Source organism: Syngnathus floridae, chromosome 2 (genome assembly GCF_059516105.1).
Source record: "Syngnathus floridae isolate MCC-2025c chromosome 2, RoL_Sflo_1.0, whole genome shotgun sequence".
NCBI lineage: Eukaryota > Metazoa > Chordata > Actinopteri > Syngnathiformes > Syngnathidae > Syngnathus > Syngnathus floridae.
The window spans coordinates 27,442,076-27,463,550 of record NC_142414.1 but is presented as its reverse complement, the minus strand read 5'-3'; the positions used below and the strand labels follow the sequence as shown (position 1 = coordinate 27,463,550).

Sequence of the window (21,475 nt, the reverse complement as noted above, 5' to 3'; positions counted from 1 at the left end):
CTTCACAAATGGGCTTGCGCTGTTTTGAGCAAGCCTCACTCTCCCTCGAGTGCACTCTCGACAAGGTTAAAAGCTTCCATCCGATCCACCGTGTGGGCTCGCTGATACGCAAGCTCGCTCGTTGAGAACCCATGTAGCGACCCATGTTGTTGGAAAGATGGTGAAAATGTGTTATGCAACATTTAGACACCATGCCCCACACACACACACACACACACACATGCGGCGTTTTCAAGCTAGCTTTGAGTTCCTTAGTATCTGGAGCAAGCAATCTCCCTTAGCACACTTCTAACGATCAGAATGAAAACACCCGGTTCTTCTCCCCCCCCCCCAAAAAAACCCAGGGAAGGCAGACTGTGCATGGCAGCAGAAGCAGGCTGGATATTTGAGAAAGATGTTTTATCTGTAAATCTGCTGAGAGTGGGCCAGAGGGTTTCCTCCTCGACTTGACAGAAGCAGAAGCCAGTGATTTATAAATGATCAGCACCTCGGTCATGCATCATCTGTGTGTGTTTAAACCTGCCGGCGCAGCCTTCATCTTCTCTTTCCGACCGGCGCTCTCATCTTCTCTTCTTTTGACATGTTTTGGTGTGACTGTCTCCATCCACCCTACAAATACTACATTCTACGTGGCCTGCAGTCCAGCCCCACATCACACAACTGAAGAATGTGACAGCGGTGGAGGGCAACGCCGCCATGATTTCCTGCGTGGCTGAGGGCGAGCCGTTGCCGGACATCTCCTGGAGACGAGCCAGCGATGGGCGGACCTTTGTGGACGGAGACAAGGTAGCGAGACCCACCCGGCATTGGAATTGGTTGCGCACGCTGTCATCTGGTGGGAACACAAACTTGTTAATGCTCAGACCCCGTGTTGGCGAATTTTCCCTTTCAGAGCCTCGCTTCAAACGCAAGCACGTCATAAAACAAACGATTCAAAAGATTCTGCTACAAATTGCTTGCGTAGATTCTCCGTTGTCCAGGTCTTGCTCATCCGCAAAACTAGAATCGGAGCAAGCGGACCGGTTTGGTCCTTGTGCTCTAAAGAATACAATAGCGCACACTCAACAACAAAAGCAGGTTCACTCCAAGGGGAAAAACAATCCAGATAGATCGGCTAGCCCATGGGGGGGTATCAAACCCTGGCCCGTGGGCCAAATTTGCCCCGCAGTGTAATTTGATCTGGCCCGTAAAGACAAATTGTGCATGGACTTTGTGTCAATACTGAAATTGAAAATTGTCTTCACGTTTCAAAAAAATAGAGATGTTTCTAGCAATTTCGATGCCCATTCATCATTTTAAAAATTTGAACAGGTCTTACGACTGATTTGAAAACTAGTTTGTTGTGCAGCCTATAGTATAATATGAGGCGATCATACATTGAGTTGAGTTGACAGTCATAATGGCCCTCCGAAGGAAACTATGACTACGATGCGGCCCGCCAAAAAAAGGAGTTTGACACCCATGGCGCTAGCGGCTCCCTCAGGTCCAGAGTCAGCGGCTCATTTGGAACTCATGAAGACAGGACATTCCTAGTGATGGGGAGTGCCACTGTTTTGATGGGGAGGAGCCTTAAGGCGTCACCTATTATCCGTTCAGCGCAGTCCTGACATCTCTCGTCTCATTTGATAGAAAGAGGGGCCCTAACGAGCTGCATTGCCACAAGGCGACTGAAACCATTTGTATGCAGGACGGTGTTTTCGCTAGCATGCCGGACAACAACAACAACACCACGATTGTGAGCAGCCCTGGAGGGGAGGAGGGGGGGGCACACCCGCTGAGCCGCAAATGGAGAGACTCCACACCTACAAATTAGGGAAGATTTTTAGATGAAAGGTGAAATTTGTTCCAAAAAAACCCAATAGCAATCGTTATGATCCAGCCTTTGCAATTTACCTGCTATTTGCTATTTAGCTACCGTGTCCCCTCCCTTCCCCAAGACAATAATGACGAAGCAAACAACACTGTCTTTGGAAACATCCACGCTAGGCTATTTGAATACTCGAAAATGGCCATCGTTGTGAAAGTGGATGTTGAATTTTGCCATCTTTTATTCACCGTGTTACATAAGTCCACCGTGTTTCAATACAATGGCGCACAAGTCATCTGCATTTTTTAATTGTTTTAATGGAGCCCAGTAAAATGCATTTGACGTTTATGTAAAGTAATTGAGTGCCTGTGTTTGCCTGGTCTAGTTGAATGCTAAAAGGCAACATTTACAGGTAATCACTGCGATATGTCTTCATAAATGTACAGTCATAATGGTTCCCTCTTGCCATGTAGGAATAGGTGAAATGAGTGTCAGCCAGGACTACAAGTCCATAATTAGATGCTTTTAATATTTTTGCTTCATAGTAATGTAGTTTGTTTTTCACGCACATGCCGCAACTCAGGATGTCAATGACCTTGTATTTCAATTGACCACAAGGAATTATTAGAAATTGAATGAGGAGCAGCTAGGCTAATTTGGAAGCGTAATCATTGACGGTGGAGGGACAACAATAGCAACAGCGCTGTTTTACTTTTTTTTGCTCGAAAAAGGTCACCGCAAAGATAAATGAACGTGCGTGCTGGCTCGAACCGCTTTGGTTGATAAATAACACGTTGCAAATGCAATTATGGAAATGCTACCGGGGCCCAACGCACGTAAACACACAAAGACCGAGTGAGCGTTTGGGACGCGAGGCGTGATGAACGAACGCCGTCGTTTAGGTTTAAGGCAGGACATTCCTCTCTCAATGTACTCTCCAATCTGCATAGTGACTCTGCTCCTTTGTTGGCCTCACATTGCCGAGCTGGAGCTCGGTTCCGCTCGCTGTGTGCAGTTGTCTTTGTATTCTATATCGCCCTGTGCCATCACTCACTGCTTGCAGGCGTGTGTTGTGTTGCAAATTTCTTTAACCATCGCCAACTTCACCTTTCCGCAAAATGGACCAAACGAAACTTAGTCGGGCAGAAATGAAAAGTAGTTTATGGACTCGTTTTTGCCACAGGCCACATCGTTGCTATGAATGTATGATGGACTAGCACATAGACACAAAAAAGATGGATAACTAGTTTTGAAATCAAGAGCCAGTAAATTCATTGTTTGTTCAACTATTTTCCCATTTTACTTTAGAAGGGGGGTCAGTCACAAAAATTCTTGCAATATTTTATCTCGGTGTTGTTAATAGTGAAGACAATTAGAAGTCAGCACGCATGATTTACCTTCACGGGCCAAATACAATGATGTCGCGGGCCAGATTTGGCCCCCGGGCCTTGGGTTTGACACCTGTGGATGCATCCAAACGTAGCAAGACGGTCAAAGAGTTGGCCCCCGGGCCTTGGGTTTGGCACCTGTGGATGCATCCAAACGTAGCAAGACGGTCAAAGAGTTGGCCCCCGGGCCTTGGGTTTGGCACCTGTGGATGCATCCAAACGTAGCAAGACGGTCAAAGAGTTGGCCCCCGGGCCTTGGGTTTGGCACCTGTTGTTGTCAAGTTACTATATGTCAACATGCATTCAAAATGATTCGTATAGTCACATTGTGTTCATTTTTCTAAACGTTGCCATCACTCACTTCTATTGATTTCTTTTTTTTTTTAATATCATCAGTCATGATTCATATAAGCAGCTATAATCATCTGGATTTTATTCAACAAGACAAGAGCACTAGGGGAAAAAACAAAAAGGGAAGATGACGACAGTTTCAAGCCATGCTGCCATTTACAGCTGGCATTTCAAATATGTCCCTCGCACTCTGATGAAAGCATCCCAGCCCGCCATCTGAGAGTCAGATGCTTGCTTGTATTATTTATGCATTCTGTAAGATCTCTTCTACCTTCTCCTCTTCATCAAACCTTCATTTAGCCGTGTGCGGTGGCGGCGGCGGAGGCGGCTGCTCCCTGTGCGCGATGCAAGTACCATGTACATGTACATGTACATGTACATGTACGTACATGTACACGTACGTACATGTATATGTAGTACATGCGAAGATGTGTGTCGTGCCTGCGCTTCCCTGTTGTGTGCTGGCCACTCACCTTCCACTGAGCTGCATATCAAACAGGCTGTGCTTTAGAGGCCGCCTTGGTCTCCGCTCACACACCCCGCCAGTTGGCAGAGAGGAATGGGATGCGGGGGCGAGGGGGCGTTAGCCAGTCATTTCCTGACTCAGAAGCTCCTCTCCTGGAAGGTGTCCTCTCTCTTCCTCCTCCTGGCTGATCCGTCCATCCTCAGCATTCAAAGCGTTGCGTGCTCCTCCAATCCCATTGACCCCAGCTGGCCAAGTAAACAGTCAACGTGTGAAGTGGTGAGCCACTGCAAGTCATTGGCTGATGGATAGATAGATAGATAGATAGATAGCGAGCAAGCGCCGCTGTGATAAGAGTGCCGATAAGCTAAATAGGATCAAGCTGAGACAACAAAGAGTGTGTTGGTGAACTGGGGGTCATTACAGGAGCAAAATGTGCAAGGGAAGATGTTTGTTTCTACCGCACACTGCAGGGAAATAGCATGACTAAAGCCACATTGGTCCAGTTTAGATTTTTTCTTAACTGAATTTGTCTTAAATAAGAAGCAACTTGGGGTCTTCAGCTGATCAGCATGAGCACTTTCTTGTCCTGAGATGTTGTCTCATGGCACAACATAATGGCAGCATACATTTTAGATCTCTATATACACACACACATACTATATAAGTAGACACTCTGAAGTGCCCCCTCATTGACTCGAATCAATGATTAAGTCAACAAATAAGCGAATAAATGGAGCAATATAAAGCAATTGTGGCAGAAAGGAAGATTTGACTATCTCAAAGGTAAGAGCGTAGCAAAAGCTGACTTGGGAATCCGATTAATGATGCCTGTCATGATGTAATATTTCCTTTCAGGTGCAGTTACTTTGTGAAATATGCACGAGTCCAGTGTTTCACCTCCCAAACAATTTCCATCTCAGCAGACAGACAGCCCCCCCTTCCCCTACACTGTCATGTTCTTGCAATGGTCTCAGATTGCAACGGTCCATTTGCTCAGGCACTAACGGTGGTTATCTGATGCATGGCCCTGTTCCATTTCTGCCTGGGAGTGGATGGCCAAGTACGCTGATGTGTTTGACAACACCCAAGAGAACACTAGACTGCAATAAATACTCATGAAGTGAACCTACTGTCAGACTAGAAATGAAAAGAGGATGTCAAAAGTCCTTTGCCTGCTCGAGATTTGGCGTGCATGCCGTCAGTAGCCCGCAGGTGGCACTTGGGCAATTGGCGGCTCGTCTGCCTGTGAGTGACGTAATGACAGTAGGCCGAAACAATGAGCCAAAATGATGTGTTACCGTGAGATTTGGCAAAATGATCAATTAGGACCGAAGTTTATTTGGTTTAAAATGTCTAAATATATTGAATCGTAAAGTTTATTCATCAACTTAACGCATTCGCTGCCACTGACGCATAGCGACGTCACGGGTTTATTTGAAGAGAAAGAAGTAAGTAAATTAACGAACGAACGAACGAACTTAACTCATTCACTGCCATTGATGCATATAGACGTCATCGGGTTATTTTTCAATGATAAGGTGCGCTTTGACCTCCTGAACATTTGATGTCCTCAGAGCCAGGACGGACGCTTCGAGGTGCGCGGTCAACACGGCAAATCGGTGCTGACCATCAGCAGCGTGAGGCTTGCCGACCTGGGCCGCTTCGACTGCGAGGCCCTCAGCAGGATCGGAGGGCATCAGAAGAGCATGTTTCTTGACGTTGAGTGTAAGTGACATTTGGCCATTCCGGGATGTTTCTCCTGACTTTTGTCCTCCTCCCAGCGTCACATGCCGTTTTCCGTCGGTCACGGCTCCCTGACGCTCGCGGAAACAATGCTAGAATAAACAGCCAGGCGAGCGAATCGAGAGCAAATTCATCGAGTGCATCCGATTGTCGCTCTACGGCCGTTGCTCAGGCAAGATGGCGTTGGTAGGAGCAAATTTCACACCTGTGTTCCACGCATCATTAGAGCGTAGGTAAATGCCGTTGCATTGGCCTCAGTTGGCCGCCGCCACCCAGCTAATGAACTCCTTGACCAAGTCACCGCAGGCTGAGAGAGGATAACACGTCCTCGCTGGCGACGGAGAAGCGACCATCCATCTCTCTAATGGAACCCCGCGAGCAAGACTAAAACCAGTGTCGTAGAATCCCTCGGCTTCGAAGAAATATGTTGGCCGCCGCCGTTTGCCTGAATTTGCATCTGCTACTCACCGTATGATGAGGCTCCAATGAAGAGCGCTCTCTCCTATTAACACCTCCACGATGTGTCTCGGACAGACGTACCAAAGTTCTTGAGCAACCACACCATCTACTATTCTTGGGAGGGCAACCCAGTGAACATCAGCTGCGATGTGATGTCCAACCCGCCCGCCACTTTGCTGTGGAGGAGGGAACACTTTGCCATCTCGCCAGAAGGGACCAGCAACACTCGGGTGCACAACGGCATGGGCAAGTCTCTACTAGAGGTGTGACAGAAGCATGAGCACACGGATGCATGACCGACCTACTTGTTGTCTTGTTGTTCACCTTTGCTTTGTATTTCTGCCAGTATGAAAGGTGACCGATTGTTCTACTTGCAGGTTACGCCGATGTCCGACAGGGACTTTGGTCGTTACAACTGCACCGCCCGCAATAACGTGGGCATTCGCTACCAGGAATTTATTCTGGCCCAGGCAGGTGAGTGGGACTTCCGAGTCAGTTCACAAAGTTGGCCCACCCGCGTCAGTACTTGTACTTGACTGACCGTACGAGTACTTTTGAACATTCTAATGGTAACGGGCCTATTTGTAATGATGGCAAAGTTCCACGTCCACTTGGATTCCCCCTATCTTAATGTCAAACAAAGCCGTCTGATTTACCATTCCCTCCGTCCGCTATTTGCAGAAGTGGCCTCTAATTGACTGTAGTGCAGGCGACTCCATGATTGCGCATTCCAATTAACCAAGTAACCAAAGTAATGAATAAAAGCTGACCTCACATGACAACATGATTACATCCAAGAAGCGACAAGACAGGCGCTCGTATTCAAGTTTGAGGTCTTTCGGGATTCCCTGCATACTGCCGCAGACCTTTGATCCCATTTCCAGATGTGCCGTCCAACCCGTACTCGGTACGCCTGTCAGCCATCTCCCAGCGTTTGGCTACCGTCACCTTCATGAAGCCGGATTCCCACGGCGGCGTGCCCATCGGCTATTACCTGGTGCAGTACAAGGAGGCGGGCCCGCCAGACTGGAAGGACGTCCGATCGCATAGCGTGCAGAGTGAGTATTCCACGGAGCGCCGAATGACAAAAGTATCGGACCGGGACGTCATGGAAGAAAATACGCCATAGGCCGTATTCGTCGCCAACACGCAAGGTCAGAGGTCAAAACCCTCTAAAAACAGACTTCCTCCAACTTGTTCATTTTCCAGCAAAGTGTTCTCGCCGAGCTCATTCGGTTCGTCAAGCTAGCGAGCTGCGTTTTCCGAAATCTTGACGCCATCGCTTGTTTTCATCCTTTACAGTCAATAGCAGCACATTGTAAAATCACACAAATTAGACAACAGAATGAAAGCGGCTGAATAAGATGCTTTTTTAGTCCAGTTGAATGTACGTATTTCTTATATTGGAGTCTCGCTTATTCCAGAGACCGCAAATACATTTGCGTACTTAGCTAATTAGAATCTGGCGCGCGCGCGCGGGCGGGCGGGCATTGGAGAAAGCCCCTTTCACCGTTGACAATACTTAAACGTAATTAGATGGTTGGAGTCTTTACGTTGAAATGCTTTTGTGCAAATTGAAGTCTGCGCTCAAAGGCTGCAAAAGCCACCTAACTCACTAAGCGCGGCTGCAAATTGCCGACTTTGTTACAGGACCGAAGTCGTGCTCGCGGCGCGATTACACAGCGCTATATAATTTGCGCCGAGTGACAAAACAACGCCCGCCGCTAACTCATTACGCTGTTGGCTTTTCAGCGCAGGCAAGGTTATGTAAATGCGTACGAGCGACAGACTGATATTAAGCTCCTCTGTGTTTACACTCCATTTTTAATATGCAGTACGCGCGCTGGGAGAAGAGCAACAAATGAGCAGGTATTGAGCAATTGAGTGAATCCGAATCCAGCCGGTAAATATTTATGAGGCCACTTGTTCTCGACAGGAAAAGTTGCACGCTCGTGTTTGCGCTGGCCGTGCGATCCATGCCTTTCTGTCCTGTCTCACCAGCGACGGTGGTGCTGACCGGCCTGGAGCCCAATACGACGTACGAGGTTCGAGTGGCGGCCGTCAATGGGAAGGGTCAGGGCGAGTTCAGTCACATGGAGACTTTCCAGACTTTACCCATACGTAAGTCTCTCATTTGGCATTCGGACGCATGTCTCTTGATGGACTTTAGGATTCATTAGTCATTGAGTAGTCATTGATTCGTATTCAAGGCACGGTACGCCTTCTGTTGCTGACAGGTTGTTTTCCCTCAGGCGCGGTGGTTTCTTTTACATGAAATAAGAGGCACAAAATGGAGTAGTCAGTCACCTGCTTTCCTGCTTTGTTTTTTTCTACGGATCATTTGATCTTATCGACCGCCTTTAAACGGTGGCATTTCACCCTTAAGAGTTGAGGCGGTTCAACAACATTTTTCAGCCACTAGCTTATGAGTGTCCAATAAAACAAAACAACATTTTTTTTTAGTATCGTGCTTTTCCAGACACAATAATCGCATTATTCATTCGCTCACACATTCCCGTTCGGGTGCTGATTTTCTTTCCAAGCCCGTGTCAAACCGCGCATATAAACGCAACGCGTCGTAGTTGTGCCGTAAAACGATGATTGACTTTGATATGTTCAATCGATCGACATCATTCGAATCCATAGAATGGAATATCAATAGAAATTCAAAAGCCTCCATTTCTCAGGAGAACCGAGCCCACCGGCAGTCCACGGGCAGAGAGGACTGGGGAAAGCCTACAAGCTGGGGTTGGTCAAGCAGGATGACGGCGGGATGCCCATTGTGGAATATATCGTCAAGTACAAGACAGTGAGTGACAACAAAGGTTGTCCATTGTCATCACAAACCTCTCATCCGTCCATCCGTCCATGCATTTGACTCGATTGCAGGATAAAGAAGAGCAATGGATGACCAAGCTGGTTCCGGGCTCCAATGACTTTGCCACTTTGCAGCCGCTGCAGTGGAACACCCGATACGAGGTGGAGATTACGGCCCGCAATGTTAAAGGCTTGTCGGAGCCCACCTTCTATCAGTTCTTCATGCCACAGAAACCTGAAATCACAGGTAAGTGCATTTGAACCAACAATTACAGCCACTTTTTCATTGTATGTACGTCCGTATTTGATTTGAAAATGAATTGCTTGGCCTGAATCCTTGCGCAAGGCCACACACAGCAATAGGCTACGAGACGTGACCGGAATCCGCTTCTTCCGGTTTGACGTTCCTTTTTAAGGGCCCGAGCGCTTTCTCTTTTCGACTCGGCGGCACCGAGCCCCAATGTTTTGGCTTGCAGGCGGAAAGGGAAAGCCTGTTGGTGGCCTTGCCTTGTACAAGGAATCAAACTGGATTTCTCATTTCAAAGTCCTCCAGCTACTTTGGAGCCACACGCACGCATGCATAGAAAGAAATGCGCTGCCCATGTATGCAGACCGATGCTTTGATGCGTGTGGCGCTTTGAAGTGACCTCGCTTTCCCATCTCTCGCCTTAAATGTGCATTATTGAACGAAAAATGTCAGTGCATTATTGCCCCCTGTGAGTGCCACCAACCAAAAGCCTCCCACGGGAGGCTTGCATTTCCTCCCGGAGTCTATTTGTAACGGTTTGGAATGGATCCAGCCGCCCGGTGTTTTTCCTCTTCCGGCTAAATGGCCCTCAAGCATGCGCGCTGCCTCCTAAACAGAGCAGATCGAGGCCCTCGGGAGTGGCAGGCTTAAGGGAGGGGGGGGGGCTTCGATCGACTGTCCTCCCTTGTTAGGTGCAACGTGGCTAAGATCCTGCCGGGAGGAAAGCAAAAATGAGGGGAGAAAGCTTTCCTCTAGTTTGAACATTGGACAAAAGGAAACGGCGCGGAAATTTGTTGTCAGACTTCACTTTGGAATGAGGGCCATTCTCGAGTTTTTAAAAGTGAACTTCAATTTTTATTGACAATCAAAGGCACAATTTGTCTGTGGCGGGCCGTATCTGGCCCCCGGTCGGGCCGGGCCTTCCGTTTGACACCGAAACGGTCTATTTTAATAAATGCATCCATAACGATCATCACGCTGCGTGAAGTTCTGAGTGCCGATATTGAAGAAGCCAGTTGCCAATAAAAATGCGCATTTGGTTTTGTAAAAAAAAGTTGTCGATGATTGCGCAGTCAAGATGAAAACAACAACAACAACAAGCGGTTATTTGTCCTTTCATAGCATTTTGTTCCCAGAGTCGGCTATGGAGTGCTCTCCAGCGGCAGTGGCATACTGCGGGCGGGCTGGCCGAACGGCGCTTAAATCTGGTCCGAGAGGAGCTGGCCCCCCGGTTTAAGCATCCGCTTAAAAGCAACTTTGATTTCCGCAGCGTGTCCCAACACTTACGGAGCGTCCTCAAGCACTTGTGTTTATCCCTCTGAAGATTAGCATCTGCTGCCTCCCCGATCAATTGATGGCCATTCGCTCATTATTAATGGACTGGCTTCCTCTCGGAGCGTGCGAGGCACCGTCAATCAGCGGCGAGGCGTAATGAGTCTGTGTTGTCGGACGGGTTTTGGATACCGGGGAATAGACAGACGTTCCGTATTTCAGCAAGTAATCACGAGTCGTCGCCGTCGTCGCTTTGGGGGTTAATAGAGCATGGAAATCAAAATGAATGTGTTTGAGGAATTAGGCAATGTGTGAAAGCTCACTCAGAACCAATTAGAGAGGCCCAGCCGGGCCTTCTGAGCCCAAAGATTAATCAATGCGTTTGGCCTGCCGCACATGAAGATGGAAAACAAAAAAGCAGGTAGGAGGGAGGGAGGGAGGGAGCTTGGCGACATTACCGCCAGACACTTTCCTGTTGCGTAGCAACTCGAATTACAGCATTTGTACACGATGGACAAGCGACAATGCGGTGGGGGGGGGGGAAACCATGCAATCAAGCATTTCGAAACCAAAAGGAGTTTTTGTGTTTGAGCCAAAAGTTGTGATTTACATGCATCTGGAAGCGTTCAAGCACCGTCCTGACCCGTGGGGTCACCCTCTAGGCAAAAACGTCGGCCTACATAAATGAACTTTACGTCCATCGCCGCTCAATACAATTCTAGTTCAACATGCAAATTCGGAACGCAGGTGAATTCTGTGACACTTTTTCAACAAACAGACAAAAAAGGGGAAACGCAAACTCATTTATGAATTCCGAAGATTCCACGCACACAGAAATAGCTCTTGAAAAAAATGGACTATTACAAAAATAATCAAAATGAACTATTAGGGTGGGATTAGCCAAATGAAAGGTATTTTCTGTGATTAAATAAATCTATTTAAATTGGATTTGTTTTTGGACCAGTGAAAAATAAAACAACTGCTTAACTTCAGATTTTTTTTTTTTTTTAATTAGCGCATGAACATCAAAAAGACAAAAATATCAACTAGGAATGTCCAGATTCAATGATTGCCTCACAATATAATTGGAACGAAATACGATTGGAAAAAAACAAACAAATGAAGTCACATTCAGCCATGTCACGTGAAAAAAAAGTCAAATAAAATGTTAGATATAGCAAAATCCATATTGTGTGTTTTTCCAATATGTTTGAGCCCTAATGAGAACCTCCCTCCCTGCCTCCCTCCCTCCCTCCCTCCCCGCCTCCCTCCCTCCCTCCCTCCCTCCGTGCTTGGTTCGGGTTGGAGCTTCTCCAAGTGGCCCTGCGGGAGCGACATACCTCACCCTCGGTGCTCTCAAGTGTTTGTTATTCGTTTTCTTTTCTTCTCCGTTGATAAAGATGCCGGCGCTGTGACTGCCGTGACTTTCCAGCAGAACCTCTCCTCTGAATAGATCATGTCCATATTGCGGAAGAAGAATGAATTTCCAAAGCTCAGCCAAATTGTCATCACTTGACCTCTTGTGTGTGAGCAGAATCCCTCTTCAACGGGCTGAGCCTCGGGGCGGTGGTGGGCTTGGGCCTGGGAGCGCTCCTCCTGCTTCTCGTCCTGGTGGACGTCAGCTGCTTCTTCCTGCGGCACTGCGGTCTGCTGATGTGCATCACGCGCACGCTGTGCAGCAAAAAGACAGCCACCGGCGGCAAAGAAATGGAAGAGGGCAAGGCCGCCTACCTGTGAGTGTCCTTCTTTTTTTTCCCAGCGGGGTCGTATCAATGTCAACAAGTCATTCATGCTTGCCGAGGGAGCATCTGCTGTGGGTGTCACGGCCTTTGGGGCACGACTACATTTTTTTTTTTCCCTTCCCTTTCTTTCAAGCTAATACGCACACGTGTTGAGTGACCTGTGTGACAAAAGTTAAACCAAACCAAAGCCGTCAAAGGCTCAAATCTGGCTAGCCGGTGATTTATTGATTTATTTTTTGGGGAGAATGAGAAAAGAAACCTTCTTTTTGCCGTCTAGGTGCACCTACAACAGCCGCCCGACCGCCTTTTCAACCACAGTATGTCTCTGATAATGTCTTCTTCACAAACATCTCATCCCGCGTGTCTCGTTTGCATGTACACGTTGACACGGCTCGAGCGGTCGTCTATTTGACCGCAATCCATTGAAGCGTTCATGATTCAAACACCGTCCGTTCGAATTGTGCATGTCCAAGACAAATTCTGCTTGTCATTCACTTCCTCATTTCATGGACATGAAATTAGGCTGAAAAAAGTTGTTGTTGTTGTTGTTGTTGACTTTATTGAATTTTGTTTCATCAAGAGGTCAAATCAAATCTCATACAGGGAGCACCATTCTAACCAAGAAGCAACTGCTTTGGGAGGAATAGGATTTTATTTTCCACCAAAGGCGGATAGACCTATCCAGGCGATTTAGTATTTGCATCTGCAGGTCTATTTCGGGAAAATTCGACAACATTTGGATGGCTAAATGAGGCACAAAATGAATTGGAAAATCAATTTTACTTTTGGAATTTTCTCATTTTCCAATTTCCCGGTTGGCATTCCCCGATCGAGTACATCTACTTGAAAAGTATTTCTGGATTGAGATGATTTGATTTTGTGCAACCACTTGAGGACATCAAAGTGTTTTCAGTGTAGCTTCACGCAACCACTAAATAGCGCTTCGGCTTGTGTTTCTGCTTTGGGCTTATTACAGCGACATCGTAATAAGCAGGTAAGCGGTGTTATCAGTAGTTTGGGCCCAACTTGATTGAGGGATGTCAATATGGCGCCGGATTGTCGTTTCATCCCTTAATGAATCCGTGCGGACGCGGCACAAAGCAAAGAATCGTCGGGAAGGTACCCGGCGCTCGTCCAATCTGGGTTTGCATGAGCTAATGAAACATGAAATTGCTTCCGCTGCGCGACAACGTTAACATCCTCCCCCAATCAAGCACAGAGGAACTCCCCGAGGCCTTGTGGCAATGGTGCTTATTTGGCTTGATTTCACTCTCCTATAATCTCACTTCTCTTGTTACAAGGGAATTTGTGTCACGTTTAAATGGATTTGCGTAATGCGGAATGAAACGCTGGATCGATCTTGCCTACTATTTGGACTCATTCAGCGGGCCAAAGCTCGTCAGTCTCTCCACGTGCGTGTCATACGACTCTGACTTGAACACAAGGCTTTTTGAAATCTATTACAACGATTTGACAGTTGAAGTTACCAGTTACACAACTGTGTGAACGAGCAAAGATTGAACCATTCACATTGATTGTCAAGTCAATGGTGTGAATCGGAGAAAATGATCCCGTTTCCTGAACGAGTCCTTCCAATCCTTCTTGAGGCTGGATATCAAACGTGAATCATGTTACTGACAGCGGTACGTGAGGGCGTCTTGCTTTGGCTGTCTACATCGAAAGAATTTGAGAAGATTTAGAAAAGAGCCTTGAAAGACAATCATCTCACACTTGCTCACATTTAAACGGGAGAAAACCAACTCCCGACATCTCTGGCATGGAGCGCAGAATGCTAACCGCTAAGCTAAAGGATCGGCGGCGCTCATTATTCCATTTCAAGGCAGGCCAAGTCTCAAGTGGTCGATTGGACCGTCGGTGCCGCTATAGCGACGCTTTTCTGTTGACGCTTTTGTTTGAGCTCATCTATTGGGTTGTTGGCATTGTCACATGACCGCAAAAACTGCAATCAATGAAGCATTCTAAGTGCGTGCGTGCATTCACACTGAAACTGTTGCGTTTGGATTGATTGAGTTGAAGGAAGTGTCCGCTTATCAATTTCTTTTAGACGGTGACCTTAATTGACCTGGGGGCAATGGGCTTGGGAAAGCTAGCCAAAGGTTCAGGCTAGCACGTGATGGCCATGATGCCTGACCGCTCCGTCCGTCCGTCCGTCCGTCCAAAGAATGAATGCAAACATTTCTCACACGCTTCCATCACTGCTGCGTTTTCATTTGAGTCCAACACGCTTCCTTCCGTTGTGTGTCTCACGGACATCCTCCTTGCCTGCTCCCATCATCTCCGCCGTACTTATTTGCTCTCTCACGTGCACGCTGTGCTCTGAAAATTGCAGGAAACTGCCGCTGAAGGAAGAAAATGGCAAAGAGTCTCTCAAGCCGGATACGATTGAAATCAAATTGCAGGGCGACCGCCGCATCCACGCCAAGCCGGACGACAGCAAAGCATAGAAGGGATGGGGAGGGGGGCGGGCGGCGCCGGTGGCGGCGGCGCCGGTGGCGGCGGCGGCGGCGCCGGCGGCTTTCCCACAAGAAAATTCGGATCACCTGACCAAAACCTAACAAACATACTGCGATGGAAGGACAGAAATAGGGGATATGTGAAAGGCATGTGTAAATAGAAATACTCCATTCAAGCGTTGGGTGCTGACATGACATCAGTGAAAAATGATTGTATAGCTCTTGTTTTGTTGTGTCCGGTTATGATGCTTTCATTTGAGCCCCCCACGCCCACCCCCTCCTCTCCTCTCCTAGAGGATGTTTCATATCAAAAGTATTCACAGTTCAGTCATTGCTCCCCCGCTGAGCTCTCTCTCGCTCAGCATCATCACACTTGTGGGCCATTCTAGCAAGGGAAGCTCAACACACGCACGTCCCGTCCCGATACGCCGATGATGTCAACCTTCTCAGTTTGCCTGGCGTGATTGGGCAAGCTTCAGTATGGAAAAACTATTTTCTACAGAACAGGGGGAAAGAATCGTTTCATTCTGTGTTGCCAGAAAACAAACAAAAATTGAAAGAAAAAAAAAGATGTCGTGGCAAGTAGCATATGTGGGTTGAGTTGTTTTCAAAAGTCTTTTTCTAAAGTATTGACGACGAGTATTGCTGCCGCTGTTGTCATCTCTCATCACGCAATGGATGTTTTTGGTGTCGGTCTCCTCCTGTGAGCTTGAACTGTGAACGTTTTGATCAATCCGAGCGGTTTGTCGGAGGGAACCGACGAATTGAGACTGCAGTCAACATTTACCTTGATATCTTTGCGCTCTGTGCCTCTGATGTCTCCTCAAAGTCCCCCCCCCGTCCCCCCGTTCTCCTTTTGCTCGCTGACATTGTCACGTGTTGTACATAGGTGAGAAAAAAAATATTTTGCAGAGCTTTTATGTAAATACACCGTAAAGGATGTTACTTTTTTTTTCTTTTTTCTTTTCAAAAGGCAAATGCTTCTTTTGTCATGTTGTATTTGGTCCAAAGCTTAGTGCTCGTCCAACTTTTGATTGTTTTGTCAAATCTGCAGTGAGTTCATCTGAATTGAGGAGGTCATTCCATTTGGTGAGACATGAATGTTTTTATGCACTGGGAAATGTAGGAAACACTGAAGAGAACATTAGCATAAGTGGGATGACTACTGATCCTGACATGACAGGACTGTCAGAAAAATTCCAGGACTGGCGGCGCAAAAAAAGATATCTTTCAAATCCCTTCTGGGCTTTTTCAGTCCACTCTGTGATGCCTTCGGATCTCCTTGAGCTAGGGAAGGAGGGGGAAATCACGAGTGGTTGAGAACATTGCTCCAGCACGGCAATGTTGTTCTCTGCCAGGAACTGTCAGATGCTCAGGGTATTGAGAGCGGGTGTGAGTTGAACCACAACATTCGCTACAGGATCTCTTTGTGGAGGTGCTGCTTGATAGCCTGAGCTCCACGGAAGGACCATTTGGTTTCTTTTGTGACAGCAGCCCTAGAACTTTTCTGACATACCATGCCGAGCGAGCGAGCTCAATTCATTTCTCACCCCGTGTGTTTTATGTGTCAGGAAACAGATGAATGATCATGCACTCGGTTGCACGAATATTTTTTCATTTGCGTGTCCTTTGTCCAATAAGCCCCGCCCCCCTCCCGCCCTCCCTATTTCAAAAGTCATCTTTGGCAACCGTGATTTTATTTTTGTTTTCATTTGATGCCGTGTGAGATGATCATGACCTCCCATGAATGTGACGCGTCGATTTATGCACTTGTGGACCGTGATTCACTTTCCCAGGCCGCCACTCAGACTGTGGATTTTTTTGGGTTGTTTATTTTTTTTTTTTTACAACGTGGTTTGTCACAGGGAGCCAGGCAGCCGGCCAGCCCATGCACCCGAATGACAAGCGCGGTCCCGCCACGTGGCGGTTCCACTGCCTATCACGCCGACTATAAACGCGAGTGCGCAGTGCCTAGGTGGGGTTACGATTTGTACGTGTTCTTTTTGTATTTGACGCCGGAATTTACTCTTCATTCCTCCCGTGTCCGGTCCAATCTTCTATCGGGGGAGGTGGGGGGGTCAAACGGGTGCGTGTGATCTCAGTGTACAGTGCGCGTCCTCTTCATGCCCCAAATTTCTTTGCACCCGTTTGGACCTTCAACCCCCCCCCCTCGCTGAATGTGCTTTGTGCAGGACGTGGGAATATCGATGTCTCTCTGTATGTACCTGTGCAACACTTGTGTCATATGTAAATAAACATGTCCTGGTAGAAGAGGCCCTGTTTCCCGATGTGGCTTTCTCTTAGTTGCTTCAAGGACGTTGGCGGGCAAGCGGCGACACGCACGACAGTCCTTGTCATTATCCCGGCCGGCCATTGTGACAAACTGTTAGTGAAACCATGGCGAGAAATCACATTCTTACGCAAACATCGATTTTTTTTTTTTTTTTTTTTTTTTTTTTTTGCCCTTCAATGGACAATTGGGTAGGCTTTTTTTTTTCTCCCCCCCAATAGAGGGCAAAGTGCTTTTTTTCATCAGGGTCATTTCTAAGCCACCATGATTTCAAATCGAAGCTGTGTTGCATTTAAATCCATCCTCCACTGCGGGATGAGAAAGCCAAGAGAATTGTGCGTGCAAGGTGAAATGAAATGAAGTGAAAGGGAGCTATTTGACATGATTTTAATGTGGCGTGCTTTTAACAGCACACGTGCCATCAACTACAATTTCAATTCAAAACTGCTTTTGATGCAGTGAGCGGGAAACATTTGTTTAGTGCGCAATTTTAGACAGGCAACAAATTGCTCATCTAATTAGATAGTATAAATAGATAGTATATATATATATATATATATATATATATATATATATATATATATATATATATATATATATATATATATATATATATATATATAAAATAAAAAGCCAATAAAGCTGATTCTGATGAAAGAAAACTAAATCTACATCAAAACAAAGTCAACAAAAGCACAGATCATGACAGTTTGTAAAAATACTCAACTCCGTGTTATTTATAGAGCACTTTTTAAAGACCCTCGTCCGAAAGAAAAGGCCTGACGGAGATTAGGTGGCCCTCAATCATAGCCGGCCATCCAAAAGGATAGCACACGCTCCATTGTTCAACTTGTCTCCTAATGCAGGTGTCTTGGTTGGGCCACATCAATTCAAACATTGTTTTTAGCTGACTGGCAGGAAGTCATAAAGCAGAAGAAAAAGAGAGCACAATAAGCCTCCAGGTAATATTTTCCCCCTAATCTTACGCTTTGCAGAGTCCCCCATGATACTGACAGCACCTTAATCCCAACTACTCCGGAAAGTTTGAGACAACACCCTCCCTCCCTCCCTCCCGCCATTGTTGGAAGTTTGGGCTCCCTTATGCATAAAAGCAAGCGTGCACTTAAGACACCACTTCTCCGCACAATTCCGCAGTGACAGCCGCACACAAATTAATTTCTAAAGCTCTGCCAGCCTGCACTGAAGGTGGAGGAGATTTTCCACACAGGCAAATCCAGCCGCAAGCTTTCTGCCAGGTCCACTCTCTTAATCTGCTTGATTTTCAAGTCGCCCAGCACAGGTCCGGCTCGGCTCTGAGCTGACAGGCGAGGAAGGGGGGGGGGTGTTGGATCCTGGTTCACGCTAGACTGACATAAAAAAAAGAAAAAAAAAGACATCACCTTTCTTTTACCTCTGTGGTGATGAAACACATCATTATCAGAGCAGAGCAGAAGCACACAAGATATCCAAGCGGCTTCAACTGAATGTTGACGCTAATCAGAGCGGAGAAGCTTGACCTCACATTCAGGTGGTAACCTGACACTATGGCTCCCGTGTGGCCGCATCAGAAGTGCCAAAGGCTCTTTGGCAGTCCATTCGTGCCTGCCGCAGATGAGATCTGAAAGGCATCGTGAAGGTACTTTCCTTCATTTGAATTACTGTCGTAGGACTGACGCGTCATCATTATCTGTCGCACGTTCAAAGCTTTGTTGCGACACCCGCTGCCGCTCAAGTTGTCGCCTTCCACCTCCGTTCACATCGTACAAGATTTCAGTTGAACTCATTCAACAGCTGCATTTAAATCACAGAGAAAACATCATTATCGTTAGGGGGTTCCTACGAGTGACCCGAATTTTGAGTTTAAGACACAACTTTTGCCGACCTACCGCTAGCTTCATGCTAGCACATCAAGCAAAACCGCACAGACAGGCTAATAGGTTTGCGGCACTAAAATACTTGAAGTGACGGACGGGTATTTGAACAGCAACACCAATACAGACAGACGTTCTAGCAACCTAAATTCTATCGACTGCTGTTTTTCTCATTCGGAAACACATCACACCATTTTTGCCTGGAGGGGTGGAACGGATCGACGGCACTCTCATTCATTTGAAAGGCAAAAGTGGATTTGACATCCAAATGTTTTGCCTTACCGGCGTATTGCTGGAAATAATTGTACTTTCCAGCTGCTTCGACTGAAATAACTGAAAGGCTCTTCGTATGATGCGCTACCCTTTTACAGCGCAGCCGATTAGAAGCACGGCAATAACGTCATTTTGCTGCAACTTGTTACGAATTCCTTGTAACGCCAAATGAATTCACTCCCGCCGTCGCGTGGTAAAGCAGAAAGAATGCTCAAGGCACACAACAGAAGCCCACATTCACGTATCAGGTGTGATGTGACAAGCGGCAGATGTTGAGTGGCCAACGTCGGTCGGTGATTTGAAATGCAAGCTGGCAATTATGAAGCCGGCCGGCCGACCGAGGCCACGCACGCTCACGGCCAGAGTCCCTTAAAGCCTGTATGGATTACAGCCATTTGCAGAAAGCACCATGCGTAACTGCACAGAGCCTCTGGGAAAAGAAAAAAGTCTCCCAATAATTGAGCGAGCGCATAGCGGGGTAAATGTCAAACTATTTGCAGGCCATTCGGCGCCACAATATTCTTCTCTATTAGCCTAATATGCCGGAGTTACTCCTCCCGGCTTTGTGCAAATTCATATTGGATTTTTATTAAAATTCAGCCCAATAGTAATGGATGTGCCTCTGGGGGAGCTTTCCAAATCAATTTGCTAAACAGCTCAAAATTGCCCCCCTAATTGCCTCTGTGGAGTGTGGACCTCATCACCAGTCAAAGGTGATTGGTAGCAAAGTGGGAGTCCACTTTGCTCTCTCCTCTCCTCGCCCAAGACTTGGCTTTGCTGTTGACCTCGCGCGGCCCTCATTAGGCCAAACAAAGCGGATGCTGCTGCTGCTGCTGCTGCTGCTGCCCAGCGGCCGGCACTCGCATGAAATGAAATATCCTGGCAACTTGCATGTTTGGACGCATGAGCGTTGCGTGAATACAATCAGCTTGACTTGGCTCATTATCCAGGAAAGGGGAGCCACCGGCCGGCCGGCCGGGCGTCACGCTTCATTCATTCATTCGTTCTAAAGTGACATTTACGGAGAATCACCTTCTGCCCGATGTCACCGCTAATGGATGGCTATCAAAGAGAACGCTTCCAGCTCGCGCAATTCATCTGCGCTCACATGTACGGACGGATGGATGCGTTTCGGCCAATTGTGCCGAATGTCAAATGTGCGAGGGCGACGTATTCCAGTCGCCTCTCGGCCCCGCCCCTGCGTGGACCTGAGGTCGCGCACGGTAGGTAACCAGTGATGTGACAAAGCCGGATGCTCTCCTCCGCCTCCCTCGCCAGCTGTGGTCCGTCCGTGTCCGGGGGTCGGGTCGCCCTGCTCGGTTCGGTTCGGTTCGGTTCGGTTCGGTTCGGTGGCCTGACTTTATCGCGTTAAAAAAAGAAAAAACACGAACCAACTTTTTCGTTCCCAAATAGCTCACTTAAAGGCAAGACATTCAGTGGTATCAAGCTAGCAGTGACTTGGCATCCAGCAGCCGGCAAGAACTTGATGCCGTCCCTTTTTTTTTTTTTTTTTTTTGCCTGTCTGTCACGTCAACTCAGAGGTGAAAGGCACATCCACTCAAACAGGCAACTTGCAATCAGCTCCACACCTCCCAACCTGCAGGGGGCAGAGAAAGATGAAAGTGTCCGTCCAAGCCGCCACCCTTGGTGTCGCCTGCATGGCATGGAGCGCAATGAACAAAGGAGAAATGTTTGCTCGCGCTGGGACGAACAACAAAACATCACTCAGCTCACGGTCAAGACGCAACTGGTATGAAAATGGACATTTGTATTGATTGTTGACCTACTTGATCCATTTGAATGGTCAAAGGAAGTTGAAATGTGAACTTTGAGTACTTGTTTCAAAGTTGAAGTAGGTCCATTTAGACAAAGGTTTTGTTTGAATTACAATGAGACAAATGTTTCTTTTTTAAAACATATCAGCCTGAAGTACAATCTACATTCCAACCTTAATTGGGACCGAAATGGAATGTCAACTGGAACCCAATTAAAGGTAAACGAAATGAAGATTGGACTTGTCCCTTTGTATTGTTCAGAGCAGGCTTTTTTCAAGTTTAAGCAAGAACTGGGTGAAACATTGACATGACTTGACATTGTCATTCACACCGTCATATGTGGGAATGGAACTCACGGTGTCGGCACACAAGACAAGCAAGTGTACCCCTACACCGGGGGTGTCAAAGTCGTTTTTTTTGGGGCGGGCCGCAATGTCGTCATAGCTTCTTTCGGAGGGAGGGCCATTATGACTGTCAACCCAAATCAACGTATAAGCGCC

The 21,475-nt window shown here is 47.2% G+C and overlaps 1 protein-coding gene across 16 annotated transcripts in view; it reads left to right on the top strand.

Moving 5' to 3' along the window:
• The window catches only part of LOC148403007 (neural cell adhesion molecule 2-like), a 177,873-nt gene that overhangs the window by 134,923 nt on the left and 21,475 nt on the right, over positions 1–21,475 (top strand). For 10 of the 16 annotated variants that reach the window (XR_015862970.1, XR_015862968.1, XR_015862973.1 and 7 more), the window contains 10 exons: positions 641–786; positions 5,587–5,737; positions 6,290–6,477; positions 6,592–6,688; positions 7,099–7,272; positions 8,216–8,335; positions 8,902–9,023; positions 9,104–9,278; positions 12,085–12,283; positions 20,740–20,950. Coding sequence is in view for 6 of the 16 variants with exons in the window: in XM_088398033.1 (XP_088254159.1) it covers positions 641–786; positions 5,587–5,737; positions 6,290–6,477; positions 6,592–6,688; positions 7,099–7,272; positions 8,216–8,335; positions 8,902–9,023; positions 9,104–9,278; positions 12,085–12,283; positions 20,740–20,950 (1,583 nt within the window). In the remaining 10 variants the exon portion in view is untranslated. Of the gene's footprint in view, positions 1–640; positions 787–5,586; positions 5,738–6,289; positions 6,478–6,591; positions 6,689–7,098; positions 7,273–8,215; positions 8,336–8,901; positions 9,024–9,103; positions 9,279–12,084; positions 12,284–12,569; positions 12,610–14,642; positions 17,041–20,739; positions 20,951–21,475 lie in introns of those variants that run through there. The other 6 variants (XR_015862981.1, XR_015862980.1, XM_088398063.1 and 3 more) reach the window with 3 other exon arrangements.